At 33.1% G+C, this 17,292-nt stretch overlaps 1 protein-coding gene across 1 annotated transcript in view; it reads right to left on the bottom strand.

Annotated features, from left to right (window-relative positions):
- Positions 1-17,292, bottom strand: part of LOC123701658 (neuroligin-4, Y-linked-like) — a 60,644-nt gene that overhangs the window by 2,252 nt on the left and 41,100 nt on the right. The window contains exons 4-10 of the mRNA XM_045649148.1: positions 14,698-14,847; positions 11,263-11,463; positions 10,116-10,605; positions 9,536-9,620; positions 7,485-7,679; positions 1,388-1,539; positions 933-1,051 (exon numbers count right to left, since the gene is read on the bottom strand). Of these exons, the coding sequence (XP_045505104.1) occupies positions 933-1,051; positions 1,388-1,539; positions 7,485-7,679; positions 9,536-9,620; positions 10,116-10,605; positions 11,263-11,463; positions 14,698-14,847 (1,392 nt within the window). The remainder of the gene's footprint in view (positions 1-932; positions 1,052-1,387; positions 1,540-7,484; positions 7,680-9,535; positions 9,621-10,115; positions 10,606-11,262; positions 11,464-14,697; positions 14,848-17,292) is intronic.

Here is a 17,292-nt window from a genome sequence, read left to right as displayed (position 1 = left end):
TTATACATTTTTTCCAATATTTTAACTTATATTTCTAAGCACAACAATTTTTTTTTTATCCTACGTTACAACTAACCTATGTCCTATTAAAACTTATTAATTGTTTCAATTTAGTAAATTGAACAACGCAGCGGGTCACCAATACCTTTTTCCGTGATCACGCTATAAATTGGAAGAGTTTCCCTATTTCCTATGTGCATTATGTCGAATTAAATATTGTAGAAATTTAAGAATTTTGCAATGGAGAGTTACAAACACAGGGCAAGTTGAGTCAGCTAAGGCATTGTTGTAGAAAAACTATAAACATTTTAATTCAAAATTGCCTATCAAAAGGTCGTAAAAAATTACAGAGCGCGAGTTTTATAGAACATACATTACAATTAACACCTGATCTCGTGACAGTAGTGTTCAAATTCCATTGTTTCGCTTATAAGTAACTCTGCCTATTATTGTACTGCAATGTAGTAAAGAAATGGAAGAGAGAGTGCACTGGTGTTTGTGCACATACTAATGCACTAAGGCCTATTGTCAACGTATACGCTTGTCATGAAATCTTTTGTCCATTGACGATTGCAAGACGAATACATTGCATTTGCGTAGAAGCAAACGTCCACAGAGCGGCAACGTCGCGGCAGCCGCTCGCCGTGCGTGTTTCTTGCGGAGCGGCAGGCGCTCGTCATGCGTGCAATGTGCGGAGCGGCAACGTCGCGTCAGCCGCTCTTCATGCGTTGACCGTGCGGAACGGCAACGCCGCGTTGCGCGATGTGTTTTGATTGTTTCTACGCAAGATGCATGCATATTCGTCTTGCAAAATTCAATAATAGTCAATTGACGAAAATCGATTTCATAATCATAATAGTCCATTGACGAGCGCATACGTGGACAATGGGCCTAAAATACATAATTTTTTGCTAGACCTTATAATTCCTTACCTATTTCCAGATACTTTTGGTGCGTAGAATCGTAATCTTCCCACACGATGCCTCGGAATTTATTTCTTTCTCTGGAAGCTGGTAGCAGAGCCTCTTGCCGCGTGTTGTCATTGGGATTCCTAGGAAAAATAATTCCATTTAATATGAAAAGTGAAACCATGGGTAACTGTAAAATTGATTTAAAGCAACATTGTAATATGGAAATTTAAATATGTAAGTAAGTAAGTAGGTAGGATATTTTGATTAAAAGTCGATAATGTGATTAACTACCTTTGAGCTTTTTTTTACAGACCATATTGAATAAATTAAGTACCTTCATAAATAAAAAAAATTCAATTATGCTTATTTATGAATTGACTCATCCTTTCTCTGGTAATCCGTTGCAAAATATTAAATCAATAACGACTTTGAAAAATGATACTAAGTTATTTATACAAAACCTTTCAAACACTTACCCAGTCTTAGCAAAACTAGCGACATACAGCATCATAGACTCCGCCAGAGCGACCTCCGACTTCGTGTAGTTTTGTGGAAAATGGCCGAAGCCCTGGACGAGTGGTGCGCCGAATATGTATGGCAACTCTTCGCCGTGGACCGCGCCCATTCTCTGTACAAAAAGATTGTATTAATATTTTTTATTTATTGTAGTAGGTACAGTAAATAAAAAGGTAATAAAATAAATAGGTAGTTTTTTTTATCAAGGTAAACTACAATCATTAATGTTAGTTTAAATTACACATTACTAGAAAATCTATTTTAATTCATACATTCAAACTAATTAAATAATAGTCAAAACAAAAATACAGGTTATAAAAGTACCTATTATAATATTACATTTTATACTAATAATTAATTATTGTGGCCTAATATAAAGTCATAATTGCCACTTATAAAATATCTCTCATAACATGTTATCTTCTGCAATCATTATTTGTCAAATAAAAATAAAATACTGTGGTGCACAACATTTTCTTTTAATATTATTTGTATAACTATATTCAACATACATAGTTCTTCATCTTTTGTTTTTAAAATGTAACAGTTTTTATAAGTGTTCCTAAAATACTCAAAATCTTAAATGTAATTTTAATTATATAAATATGGATACCAGATATCTGAAATAAAGATCTATTATTATTATTATTATAGTACATCAAAGTTAATAAGTACTAACTAAATAGAAACAGAATATTGACTCCAAATACCAATACTATTCCTTTCATTTCTAATTTCTATAGTCAAAGGAATCTCTTCAATACTATTTACATAATAAATATACTTCATTTATGATTACTATATAAATTCTATTATATTATTAGAAAATAATATAAACTTTTCGAAGGAGGAAAAAAAGTAATTTTTAGGAAAAAGAAGTAAAAAACTCCATAACTACGCCCTAAAAACAAAACTTCATCTGTTTAGTTTATTTTACTTTTCTTTTTATGATTTAAACGGGTCTTCGCGAACAAAAATAAAACTAATTATTCTTCTTAAAAAAACTTCAGGCAACTGATTCACGTGTTTATTGAATAAAAGGCAATTTCATTCAAACGTAACTTATGAAAAACCAAAAAACATTATGGGTATAACAAAATAGAAATTTTATTACGAACGATGTTGTTTCTTCGATTCAATTTGAGAAATTTCAAATCTACATAAATAAGCATTCAGCTTACAAAAATGTTCACACAAAAAGTCCAATTCAGTGAACCATGCTTAGGTTTCTTACAACAAAACTCAAAGTCACTTTTAAAATGTAAAAGTAAACGAAATACGTGTCACCATACACTACTGAAAGCTTCAAACTTCAATTTATCACGCAAAAGCCTTTGCTGGGTCTCATTTATTTTATATAAGCATTGAATGAATTTCAGAACGTGTACCGTATTACATTTATATAGCAATTTCTGAACGCAATTTTCTTTACATGTGACCCCGGTCGTTGATCTAATTAATTTTTAAATTTGAATTGCGAATGTCATCGTTTTATATCTTAGAGTATATATAATAGTATAGAGCGAGTGTATTGCACAAATTGCTTATTGCGCATCGTAGGCAGATGAGCTATAGATACTATATAGATGTGTGTGTGACAAATAGGGATGGGTAGGTATCAATTGCGTGTTGAACTGTCGATAAGTTATGTAAATAAATATGTATCATAAGTAAATTTTATGTTCAATAAGTTATTAAAGGAAAAATATACGAATAAAGTATAAATATGTAATTTTAAATTTGTCTACCAACTGAATAAAGTTTGTTTATTCCATTTGAATATTAAATATTATATATGAAATTTTCTTGTATTAATTATAAGTACTTTAAAAAAATATCTTTAATTGGAATATCAGAAAAACGTGAGTACTTTTTAAATAATAAAGTTAATAAAATAAAAGATCAGGTTTAGTGCTATTTCTTTAATAATAAATCAAACCATAATAATAATGTTTTAAAAATGGTAAAAAATATTAAGAAATAATTTAAAATGATAATATAATAAATAATATTAATAATTTTTTTATTTAATTTTATCCATTCTACTATCAAAATCTTCAAAATCAATTTAGCGGTTCAGAAAATATATCGTAACATTACATACTTTACATTTACATTCGCATTCATAATATTAGAAAGTGTATCATACAAAACACACCACAAATATATTTATAATACATTTTTAAAAGAGTTTAAAATTTTAAGTTAAATAAATAATTTGTTAAAATATAGTTCTTCTAGTAAACTTTATATCGAGTACAGCGTTGGTCAGGTCACATCACTACGATCACGTGGCGGCAGTGAGGCGCGCGAGCAAGCCTGCGCGTGTCCGCCTCTCACCTACCCTTCACCCCCGCGATGCTAGATTTATTTTCATAAAAATAAGTATAACAATCGACTTACTGATGGAATGTGATAGTGGATTTCAATTTTGTGTATTTTCTAGTATCGTTTTTGCAAGATAGAACAGCACATTTCACCATGTTTATTCGTAATATGAAAAAAAATCCAGAGCAACACACTTCGTGAGCACTCAACCACGACTGCGAGCGCTCGCGGCGGGAACGTCGTGTTGTTCCCACCTGTGCCTACTGTTCCCACTTGGTTGTTCGCACTCTATAGATAGTATATATACTCTAAGTTTTATATTTTTTTATTCACATCGCTGGCCGTCAACACGGATTCGAATTGAAACCATTCAAAGATGGCGGGAAACCGAAGTTCAAAAGAAATGTCAATATTAAAGATTAATTTTGTTTTAATTAATATTACTTGTTTAACACTAAATGAGTTGGTGTGGATTTTAATTTCTATTTAAAGTTTGTGAATTATTTTTGAAGTGAAACTTCTTTAGGCGCGTTGAGAGTAAAATTTCAAGGACGCGTCATGGCAATACTGTCATGACATGGAGTAATGCGACGATTTTGCTTTCTTTGAATCCTGTCAAAGAAGTTTCACTTCTGACACGGCATAAAGTTTTTTTTATTCTACATCGTTCATAAATATTTCATATCCATAGATTAACAAACGAGAGATAATCTGTGAATAATAATTTATAATCTGTCTGTTAATAGCGGTAAATTTAATTGGATATTGCATTATATTTTAATTAAATTTGAAATTAATACGTTTTATAATGTAAAACGATCCATTTCATGTGATTGAATTTTAATGGTTACCTTATTGGAAATATCTGAAATACATAAATTGGATTATTTTTGAAAATATTTCGACGAGAAAAAGTTTTTAGCAAAATAAATCATCATAATACCTACCTACTTCAAACGTTTTATATTAAGTACGTAAGTATTGATTTAAAAGTACCTACTTTGAAATTAATAGATATCATTCACAATAATAAATGTGCCAGACTAAAATTATATTAAATATTAAAATATAGCCTCCATTGTTCTAACCACAATGTTTAAAACGTAATAATTAAAGCAAAACTGAGGGTAAAATTAATCGTGAATTGTTAGAGCTTCAGAATTAGTTTTAACTACCGCAATACAATGTAGGAAAATGCAGTGTAACTTTTACGGTTAGTTATGGAATTAAATGACGCTATTATAATATAGTTAAGATGAATATAAAATATAATACACTGGTCTAGTACTACTTTATCTACGCGACTTCAATCGCTTCGAATTTTATGTGTAGTTTATTTTATTTTAGGTTTCACTTGCGTAGCTCCGCTCCTGTTGGTCTTAGCGTGATGATATATAGCCTATAGCCTTCCTCGATGAATGGGCTATCTAACACCGAAAGACCTGTTCAAATCGGACCAGTAGTTCCTGAGATGAGCGCGTTCAAACAAACAAACAAACTCTTCAGTTTTATAATATTACTAGCTTCCGCCCACGACTTTGTACGTGCATCCCCGTTTTTCCCCGTTCCCGTAAGAATATCGGGAAATCCTTTCTTAGGGGACGCCTACGTTATGACATCTACGTGCATGCCAAATTTCAGCCCGATACGTCCAGTGGTTTGGACTGTGCGTTGATAGATCACTATATCAGTCACCTTTGAGTTTTATATATATAGATTATAGATTATTACCTTCACTTCTACAGAAACATTAAAAGAAAGCTTGCTTTTATTAGATCCATCAGTTCTAGTCTATAATCAATTAGGTATTTAATGCCTTATACGTATACTAGCCGAGACAACTGTCTCCCACCAGAAAAATATGGTTACTAATTTGGCACTACCCAGGGGACACGTGTAGGGTCTCAAGAGTTTACTCCTACGGACGCGAGTAACATTATTCTGTATAAGTTTTCACCCCTATTTTACCCCTTTAGGGGATGAATTTTCTAAAATCCTTTCTTAGGGGACGCCTACGTTGTGACATCTACCTGCATGCCAAATTTCAGCCCGATACGTCCAGTGGTTTGGGCTGTGCGTTGATAGATCACTATATCAGTCACCTTTGAGTTTTATATATATAGATTGGAATTTTTTATGTATCTATAGAATGTATATATGCGATTGTTTTTCACGTTGTGTGTATAAATATCAGTTTAATTGATTTATTATTAATTGCGGGTAAATAAATAATCTATAAAAGTATAGCTTTATTTATATTATTTCTCCGAAAGAGAAGAGGATTCTGTAGTCTCCACTAGTATTTTCATTTCTACTTTCTCCTTTACGTACTGCCCTTTACTATCCTTACCAGTGTAGAACATTAGTGAATCATTTTTACGCACGTTACAAAAAGGAAAGCTTACAAAAAAGATATACCTAACTTCATACCATACTTACTTTTCCAAGGGAATTTCCCTCAGAATTGGCCAATCCACAATATTATATGTTTGATCTTTCACCATTGTTTTATACGAAAACAAATGAGCAACGTTTATTTTATGGTAACCCAACATATAAGCATACAAACAGTGCAAAACATGCGAAGGAAAATTTATTTTGAGCAGCAAAAAGGGTACAAAATGTTTGTTTTTAAAATGTATTTTTAAGCTTCCGTTTTGTGTGTAAATTTTGACAGTTTGTTTGTGAAGACTGAAGAGCAATCGTGGCTTATATTTTAATTACGTAGTTTTAATACTTTGTTATCAAGTTACAAAGGAGATCTATGCTCGGTTCTAAATTAAGACAATTAATAAAATGTTTATCTACCAATCTGGGAGAGACAAATTTCAAAGTGCCGATAACATAATTATAACGTTACATTAAACAACAGGACGAGCTGTCTTAATCATTCAATTGAATGTCGTCATTCAATGAACGTGCTAGTCAATCAATCAAATAGCTAATAGCAGATTTCAATCGGACTTCGACATACACATATAGCTATCTGTTAGCTTGTCATATCTAGATAGCTTAAGATATCTAAAAGTTGAATAATTAACCAAAAATATAACTCGAATTAATTCCTCATGAATATTAAGTCCTTGAAACTTATCCTACATTTGGAACAATTAAATTAGAATATCAAAATGAGTCCAGAGCTGTGCTATATCTAAATAAAACAGTTAAATCTGTTGTTACAGAGAAGATTAATTAAGGACTTTTAAACTGGGTTTATATTTTTATTGGGCATTTAAATTTATAAGTGTTCGTCGGTTGATAGCACTTTTATTATATACTTGAGATGCGTTGTTCGTTTTAATATATTCGTTTTAAAAGATGGTTTAATCTGTTTTAACCGACTTCAAAAAAAAAATGAGAAGGTTCTCAATTTGGGTATATTTTTTTTTTGTTTTTATTCTTTGCGATATAGGTACGTCTTATATATTTTTATTAACAAGTTATAATTTAGGATACAATTTAGATAAGAGTTTTATTTTTATTTATTAGGAAGATAAACAAGTAACTCGTCATTGTAGAATTGAAGAAATGATCACATACAAAAGTGCTTTTATGATTTCGTAAAGACGTTTGTTTTCAATAATTTTTACATACCTATAGCCTTCCTCGATGAATGGGCTATCTAACACCGAAATAATTTTTCAAATCGTACCAGTTCCTGAGATTAGCGCGTTCAAACAAACAATCTCTTCAGCCTTATAATATTAGTATAGAATTATAAAAACTCACTTGAGGATAATATCCATCCTTAGTCTGATAGTCAAACACATAGAAGAAGGTCCTCGTCGCACGACCAGGTCCATCGTCATCGCTGGTCGTGGCTTTCGGACCTCCACTGAGGAGGTCCCCGCTCTGGACCAGCGGGGCCACGTATTGCGCGTCGGATATAGCTGATACCGTGGCGTCGCGTGTGTTTATTGGGTTCTGGAAGAGAAAAGATGTAAGAAAACTTCGTCAAAACTAATTATCTATTGTAGTTTTTAAGTTATAAAACATTAAAATAGGCCAAATGATCATTAATTCAGATTAATTCGAACGCGTATTTTCGAACCAGTCGACTTATTTCTATTCGTTTATTGTTTCCAAATATTTATAAGGATTTTATTACAGGTATAAAATTAATATTACTGAGTAAAATAACCTAGGTACGTATGAATTGAGTTCTCATGTGAAGTTTCTATGAAAGATGTAGGAGCAATATTTATGTGTTTCTAGCTGTTTCTAGTAGTCGGAAATATATGGGAAAATTCTAATTCAAATAATTATTTTCAGTGTTTCATTGAATTGTAAAAACTAAGTAATTAATAAGTAAGTATTTTCCAGTAAAGATACGGTCCGTTTTTCCTAGACTTTATTCTGCAGAAATAAGCTAATACTAACCTATTTCGATTCCGATCCGAGCCCATACATTGATTGGCCCATAACCTTTTTGTACAACAAAATAAAAAAGCCTAGTTTCGAATAGAAAAATGTTTCAGCAAACGCGTAGAAATTTAAGAATACGAGAAGATTATATTTGATCAGGGCAAACCCGTTTATTTTTATGGCCCGGCCGTGGAAGAAAATTGGTCGAGCTGAGCAGGTATTAGGAGTTATTAATAGTGGTTTTTTATTTGTAGCAACGGAATAGGGATGAAATATATGGGCACGAATGTGTCATCGTGTGGGATTTGTATGAGTTATATTAATATGTGTACTTATTCTGGTTTGTGTACATAGGTACGTATGATGCGTGTGTGCGTGAGTATTATAGGTCTTGCTTTTGACAGGAAAATGATAAATGTATGTGATAATGTTGAGTGTGTGTGAAACTCACACACATTGTTATAGTAATATGAAATTGTATTAAAGCTAGCATTTGTAGATTATTATATAGATAGATATTTTCAGTTACGGTATTTTTGCTTTAATTACATAGAAAAAATAGACGCTAAAACTAGGCATTTCGGCTACATAATATCCGTAATTTTTTCAATAAATTTTGATAAGTATTAAAATTTATTAATAACCGCGTCCTCTCATTTATTTTGGCTTTCAACAAGCTTAATAGAACTAGGTAATCCCTAATAATTTTACGTTAAGAGTGCTTCAGAAGCCGGTACTCAAAGAATTAATTCCTATATTGGTATTCTGTCCTCTGATATTACAAGGAACCACTTATTATAATTCAAATATTGATATAGTATGAAATAACCAGATTAACAATAAAAGTGTTCGGAACCCCGAAGCTCCCTTGAGATCACGATTCGCATTTGAATTTCAACTTAAGCTCTTCAAAATACGGTCCAATTTTCGACGCACTTAATGGTATAATAGATAAAAGCACTTAATATTCTCGGACATTTCCGAACCCAGTTACTTATACTTTGGCAATTTGAATAATAAACAATACTCTACCGTACGAGTGGCTGAGTTGGTCAAGCATCCGCCCCGGATTGGCGTGAAAGGATGCAGGTTCGAGTCCCGCCTCGTGATAGAATTTTTTCTATCCTACTAATATTATAAATGCGAAAGTTTGTGAGGATGGATGTGTATGTGTATGTTTGTTACTCTTTCACGCAAATACTACTGAACCGATTACAATGAAATTTAGCTCACATAAAGAGGGTAACTTGGATAAACACATAAGATAGGTTTTATCCCGGAAATCCCACGGGAACGGGAACTACGCGGGTTTTTCTTGGAAAACGCGGGTGGGTGGAAAGATTGTTCTTTATTAATTTATATTTATAAAGACTTTGAATGCCATAAAACCAAAAATATCAAATTCAATACTCTACCGTTTTCTCCCAGTCGGTGTATTCGTTGACAATGGTGTAGAAGATCTCGCTCAAGTGATATGTGTATGAATTTCTGACGTATGTCCTGAAATGGAATTCTTTATTAGTTTGTGTAAGCGACTTTTATAAAAAAGATTCATGGAAGATTATTAAAAGTATAGTTATAAGTTTTAATCTAAGTCATATTATGGTGTCTATATTAATGTTAAAACTAACATATTATTGTACTGAATAATACAAGTTAAATAGCAAATAAGTCACTAATATGGTGTCTTTAATAATACTAATAATTCAATCATCAATCTGCGAAATAGGTACAGTTAGCAAAACGATATACAGAACAGACAGACGTAGTAAGATTGAACAATAAAAGAAGAAATATTTTACTTGTTACAAATTTACAGGTCACAATTGATTTCATCATAAATTACGGGTTTAGCTTTAAAATATTACGTAATAATACCTAACTCAATTTGCAATTGCTCAAAATACAAAAGCAACGAAATCCAAACACTGATTGCTTCAGGAAAATACATCTCCATTTGGCACAACAAGGTGAGGTCATAAATGAAAAACAAACCTCAACATCCGATCCCGACGTTCTGGCTCGATGCCATTCTGGATATCATTCGCCGAAAACTTCCAGAGCGCTTCACAAGTCACAACACCAAACAGCAAGTCATATTTGTTCTGGAACAATCTTCTTCCACTGTCACTCCTTTTCGTATGGACATTTGGAATCATATTATTTAGCGGACCAAAGCTGGGAAAGTCTCCAGAACCATGAACTGTGAGGAAATCCTTTGCAAAGTCTGTTTTTATGACCACTCCGTCAACAGAAGGGCCAAAGGCGGTGAGGAAATTCGGCGCTGATATGTCCATGGATAGTAATTCATCTATTGTAGCATCTCGCAGACAGTCTACGATCACCTCGTGGTCTTTAGCAAGGTCTTCTGGTATCGAGCAATTCATGTGCTTCGCTAGTTTCAACGAATAATATACAGGGTCGTCCACAATAGCCCAAGAACTGAGCGCTGAGCCAGATAAAAGTATCGCTCTATGAAATAAACCTGCAAATAGACTGTAATTAGAACTTGGCATATGAATGCGTCCCTGTTATCGACAGGTATCTACAATGACGGTGAATGAAACGAATTGCAGAATTTCTAAAGCGCTTAAACGTATTATATGAAACTCGAAGGACTAAATAACTTTTCAATTTTTCCTTGTTTGTTAGAAAGTTGTCGTATAAGCCTGCGGCTTTGTTTTCAAAGTTGAGAAGCGTAAAGTGAAGTTTAAAAGTATGTTAATGACGCGAAACACGGAAGTGTAATTTTAAAAACATTTTTTTTTTACTTTTCTTTTATTTTGAATGAATTATTAACAGTGCAGATAGGGACAAAATTTTGATAATTTATGTAACCATTAAAAAAATCGCGCGAACAAGTTGTAACTTATTGTGATGTGTCTTTAAAAGATCCTTACATTTTAATTAAAAAAAAACTTGCTTCATAAACAAAAAGCATTCCCACATTATATTCACAAGAGCCATAAAAAATATTCATTGCCTACATCTTATAAAAGCAAAATTTATTAAGTGTTTATAATTTCATTCTCATACATAGGTATGTCATCTACATCTACATAGACCAGTAACATGATGTAGAACACTGCACAGAAAAATGCCCAAAAGCACACAAATTCTATCACATACATTCAAAACTAACCTGGCATAACAGTAGGCGATATCATCAGAAAATTGATACACGCCGCCCCTGACCCGTGACCCATAAGGGTGATGTTCGCTGGGTCTCCTCCAAATAGAGCAATGTTCTGCTGTACCCAGTGTAATGCGGCTATCTGGTCCATTAGGCCATAGTTCGCCACTCTAGCTTTTAGGTGTGGAGCTGGATTTGCGTTTAGGAACCCTGTAATATGGATAGGATGAGTATCTATTGCAGATTTGTCTGTTTCTTTATCGTTTATTTATTCGTAAATAGTAATAGACGTATGCTTTTCATTGTATATATCCATATATAATATATGCTATATATTATAGAAACTAAAGCTAGCTGTCTTTATTTGTGTGATGGAATGATTTTAGACTGGAGACTCTGCTTAATATTTTTAAATGGTTATAAAAAAACGTGTGGTTTGAACACTGTATATGATATGCATTATAATTAAGGTAATCTGTCTGTTTATGTTAGCTAATATCGAGCAGATTTTAGCAAGGAAATTCCCGTATGGAAGCAAATACACCACAAGTAATGTCAAAAATATTATAGAATTCCTCCCCAATAATTTCACAGGGAAAATACGTAAGACCAACCTAGCAAATTGGCTACAAATGCCAAATTAGTTCTCGATACGAACCATTTACTCAACGTTTATAGAAATGCGATGGAACTACGAGGCAATCTTATAAGCATATTTGAATCAATTCTTCACAGTAATAGGGGATTGTGCCATAAGACCCTGATTTCAATGCCGTTGGAGCTCGGGCGACAGTCAAAAGCAAAATTCCTTTTACTCACAAAACCTTTCAGCTAGATTTATCTTCGCAAAGGTTTCGTTATAATACGCGATTTGCGGGATCAGTTAAGTTGGCAGGATTCCCAGTACTTCGAGTATTACGTTGGATCTATCGATCCTTCGACACTCGCGACTTGGGATAGGCTGATGATTGTGGGTGAGCGGGAGCGGCAGCGGAAAAGTTTTTGGAAGTTAATTGTTGATTTTAAATGTCTTTTATTTGTTATTTCATTTATTCCGAAGTGCAGGCGGACCGTCGGCTCAATCTGATTGCATAAAAACAAACACAAGATACCCGGTGTTTATTGATAGCTCATGAAATACTAAGTAAAGCACATTTAGTAAGAAAGCTCGACACTGGTCCATAAATTGCTTAACTAAATAACCAGTGTTTAAGACACAAAAGTTACAAAATATTACCTTTAATCATGTCACTATTTTGAAAAATATAAGGCGAATATATTAAATTTCCCGCTTTCATACGCTTCAAGAACATAACCTAAGATGCGTGACTTCGGTTTCATCGGATAGGTAACTTTTCTAACGTGAGGATCCACGATAATAAACTATACGAGATAATGAAAGATAGGATATAACAGGAAAACTTATAGGACAGAAAGATAAGTCTAATTATTTGCAATATAAAAGCGTTATGAAAAATAACTCTTTTGATAATAATTATCTTTTTGTATAAAAGAGTTGCAATTTTTATTTCATACAACAGCTTCACCCGGATTATTTTTTGTAAAATTTTCAATAATATTAATATATAAGACTTGTCTTCATAATCCAAACAGAAACAAATACAATAACGAAAAATTATTAAAATCAGTTCAGCGATTCATGAGCTAACTACCTATATAAAACAAGTTTCATTTAACCGACTTTTCGAAAATGATGTGACGGTCTCGGGTTAGTATTAATACCTAAACGTGCAGATAAAATGATAATAATTATAAGAAAGATCAATGTTGTAAAACCTGCATTAGTCAGCACATTCATAGAAATTAGGTCACGCGTCCTATCTTCGGACCGGTCTTCTATATCTATGACCTTTATAATATAAAACCTATATGTTGGAATTTTCCATATTATAATTATTCTATATGAGGCATATTTCATTTCATTGATGGCTATTGCTTTGTCCCAACATAAATAAATGTTAAAGTTAATAGATGCCTAATGAAATAATGTGTAGCAACTTTTCACTTAACAGTTAATGACTTATGTTAAAATTAAATATTGCTACTGCTTTTTTATATAATTTTAACAGCGTTATTTATAACATACTAGCTTACCGCTTGAATCACTCTATCTATTAAAAAAACCGCATCAAAATCCGTTGCGTAGTTTTAAAGATTTAAGCATACAAAGGGACATAGGGACAGAGAAAGCGATTTTGTTTTATACTATGAAGTGATTTGTGGATTTGTGCCTTTTTTATTGTTTTTCTTTTCCAACAAATATAAATATTATTGAATTAGGAAGAATATAAAAGCTTCAGAGTCCAAATTTATTTATCCTATATCGTACCCAAAAGAAAATGATTATTTAAATTGTCTGAAACTTCTAAAATAGACATAATTGCCTATATCTGACTTTTCTAGAAAGCTTTTATCGGTATATTCAAGCAAATGATTATACAGCAGTTTCACATGTTTCGATCCGTTTAGGGTTCCGTACCGAAGGGTAAAACGGGACCCTATTACTGAGACTTCGTAGTCTATCTGTCTCCAGGCTGTATCTCATAAACCGAGATAGCTAGAAAGCTGAAAGTTTCAAAATTTATGTATTTTCTTTGCGATTTTTATTTATTTATTTATTATACTTTATTGCATTAAAAAAAATACATAAACACATATAACAAAGACAAGACTACAGAAACAGCAAAGGGCGGCCTTATCGCTAGGTAGCGATCTCTACCAGGCGCGATATTATATTATGCGATATATATCGATATATGCGATATTATAACAACAAACACTGAAAATTAATAAAAATTAAATATTAAGGACCCCCCCATAATACGGAACCCTTCGTGCGCGAGTCCGACTCGCATTTGGCCGGTTTTATTTGTTATATTTAGGTCGGCTAGAACGTGAGGAACTTAGTGAACGAATTTCGGGTGAAGCTATCTAGCACGATTTATCGTAAATGAGAAGAATTTCCGTTAAATTACCTTTGGATGTTTTTAAATCGGTTTAGTGGTGATCGATGTTCTTATGTTTCAATGTGTTAACTTTGGGTACAGAGATTATTGTCGTTTGATATTTTTTGAGTTCATGGTTGCGTTTTGACAGCTATTAATTAAGAATTCTAACGCTGTCTACTGTATATAAATAATATATGCTAATTTTAATTATTTATTTATACTTGTGTAAAGCAGTAAAAGAAAGCTTCGTTACTCATTGGACGTTACATATTCTCAAATTAATCTAGTAACATCATTTCAGTAGTATTTCGTTGATAGATAGATGGAATATTGACAACATAAATCAAATACAATCACACATAGTTCAACACCTTTTACATTACTAACAATAAACAGCCATCCACACAAAAAATAGACTAATATAATTGTAATTGACAAATAAATTAATAGCTAAACTTCATTTACGACCACTTACCAAGGACCCCCAATCTGAAGTTGAGAGTGACCACCACGAGGTCTGTATAGCTGGCCAGTACGGCTCCATCGTATGGGTTGCTGGAACTCCACGAATAACTTTCTCCGTGAATGTACACTATGACCGGTAGCGCTATCTTCGTTTCGTCCACTGTAAGAAATATTGTGTTAATGTGTGTTCTAAATGCAGGGTTAGTAAGCTTAGTATAAGGCAATAACATAATAATCTATACTAATATTATAAAGCTGCAGAAGAGTTTGTTTGTTTGAACGCGCTAATCTCAGGAACTACTGGTCCGATTTGAAAAATTATTTCGCTGTTAGATAGCCCATTTATCGAGGAAGGCTATAGGCTATATACAGGGTTACAGGAAAAGTCGATGTAGATCCGTTAAGGGCATGTAGTACACATCATTTCTGAATGATTTCACTATGTAACCTCCCATCCTAAACTTAACCGTTTTCGAGATATTCGAGTTTTAATTTTTTTTATGAAAATGCCCAATTTTTCGGCTATTCAATTGAATATTTTGAATTTTTTTGACTCTTATGATTATTTTTTTGGTTTTTTACATGAAGAATGAGATGCTTAATTACCTCAAGGACTAAAATTGCACGTAAGTTAACTAAATAGGTCATTGTAGACGATCGAAACTTAAGAAAATAAGTACAAATTATAAAAATATATTTTTCTTTTCTGGATATCTCAAAAAATTATTATGGCACTTGCTCTGCAGATGTGCTTAAAAACATCTACATTTTATCAGCTATCCAACGAGGTATAACAACCTATGGTTGTATTTAAACTCATAGAAAAAAACACAGTTGAAAAGGTTCAGGTAGTAGGTCTAACGGGTCCCTCGGCTATTGTCCTTCAAGTTAATCCGGTGCGTGTGAGCGAGAAAACTTACGATTTATGCAGATGAGAGTGAGAAAAATAATGTGCAAAAACAAGTTTGGGGATACAACATGCCCATTGTTTTGTATTTGGTCGTTTGTTTGCTTGCCATCCATTTCAGTCTGCTCATGCGATTCGTCCATGGTAGATGCGAATTATTGTGCTTTCGGATTCCCACACGACTTATGTGTGTGACTTAGGTGACCTACTAATGATCTCCCATTACAATTACTGCGGGACATGTGGTTTCAACATGATGGCTGCTCTGCTCATTTCAGAAGAAGCGTTAGGGAATGGTTGGACACGTAACTATCCTAACAAATGGATTGGACGAGCTTGGCCTTTACCCTGGCCACCCAGATGTCCCGACCTGACCCCCATTGATTTTTATGTATGGGGGAACATGAAGAGCCTCGTTTACAGTGAGCCCAACCCCATATCGTTAGTGGAAGTTCTCAAAGAAAGGATGCTGCTTGTGTGCTGTTGAAATGCTGCTAACGACATAAGAAGAACATTAACCACATGGTGTAGTGAAAAGTGGACTACGTGAAGGAATGAGAAAATGTGTGCGAAATAAAGGTGGACACGTAGAACATGAACTATAAAATTTTATTCAAAAACATTAGGTGAATAAATGTTATTTTGAACTGATTTATTGTTTCATTTAGCTTACTACAATCACCGACGATCTGTACGCCAACTATGAGTATGCCAACTAGCGTTAACAACGCACCGATTACGTTATTTTCCAAACAATAGCCAGTAACTAGTCACTTACGCTCAAGTAATAGTTGGCGTACGGTCATTATTTGTACGATCGACGATGTGAACAAAAAAAAATGCTATAAAACTGAATGATCTCCTAGGTCAGGATAGCGGGATATCGATGGATGCATGAAGGTTGTACCTAGACGAGTGAGGCCTATGTTCAATAGTGGAAGCCAGTAGGCTGAAATGATGATGCTGAACTTAAGTCAAATTAATAAGATTAAATAAGGGCTATTTATTCTGACTGCCATGTAGCCTTAGAAACTAAGTTTCACCTTTGAGGTTAAGAAATACCCTAGAGTGTTATACCTCGTTGGATAGCTGATAAAATGTAGATGTTTTTAAGCATATCTGCAGAGCAAGTGCCATAATAATTTTTTGAGATATCCAGAAAAGAAAAATATATTTTTATAATTTGTACTTATTTTCTTAAGTTTCGATCGTCTACTATGACCTATTTAGTTAACTTACGTGCAATTTTAGTCATTGAGGTAATTAAGCATCTCATTCTTCATGTAAAAAACCAAAAAAATAATCATAAGAGTCAAAAAAATTCAAAATATTCAATTGAATAGCCGAAAAATTGGTCATTTTCATAAAAAAAATTAAAACTCGAATATCTCGAAAACGGTTAAGTTTAGGATGGGAGGTTACATAGTGAAATCATTCAGAAATGATGTGTACTACATGCCCTTAACGGATCTACATCGACTTTACCTGTAACCCTGTATATCATCACGCTACGACCAACAGGAGCGGAGCAATGCGGGTGAAACCGCGCGGAACAGCTAGTCTTAAATATAGTTTAAAATAACTAAAAAACACGCTTAAACTCTAATGTTCTAATAACATAAGAATGGAGTGCAGAATTAGGATTGCTCTTTGAACATTGCCATTCTTAGTTTCTGCTATCTGTATTTGGCTGATAAG

This window comes from Colias croceus, chromosome 2 (genome assembly GCF_905220415.1).
Source record: "Colias croceus chromosome 2, ilColCroc2.1".
NCBI lineage: Eukaryota > Metazoa > Arthropoda > Insecta > Lepidoptera > Pieridae > Colias > Colias croceus.
The sequence above is the reverse complement of the archived record's forward strand: the minus strand, read 5'-3'. Positions and strand labels throughout refer to the sequence as shown.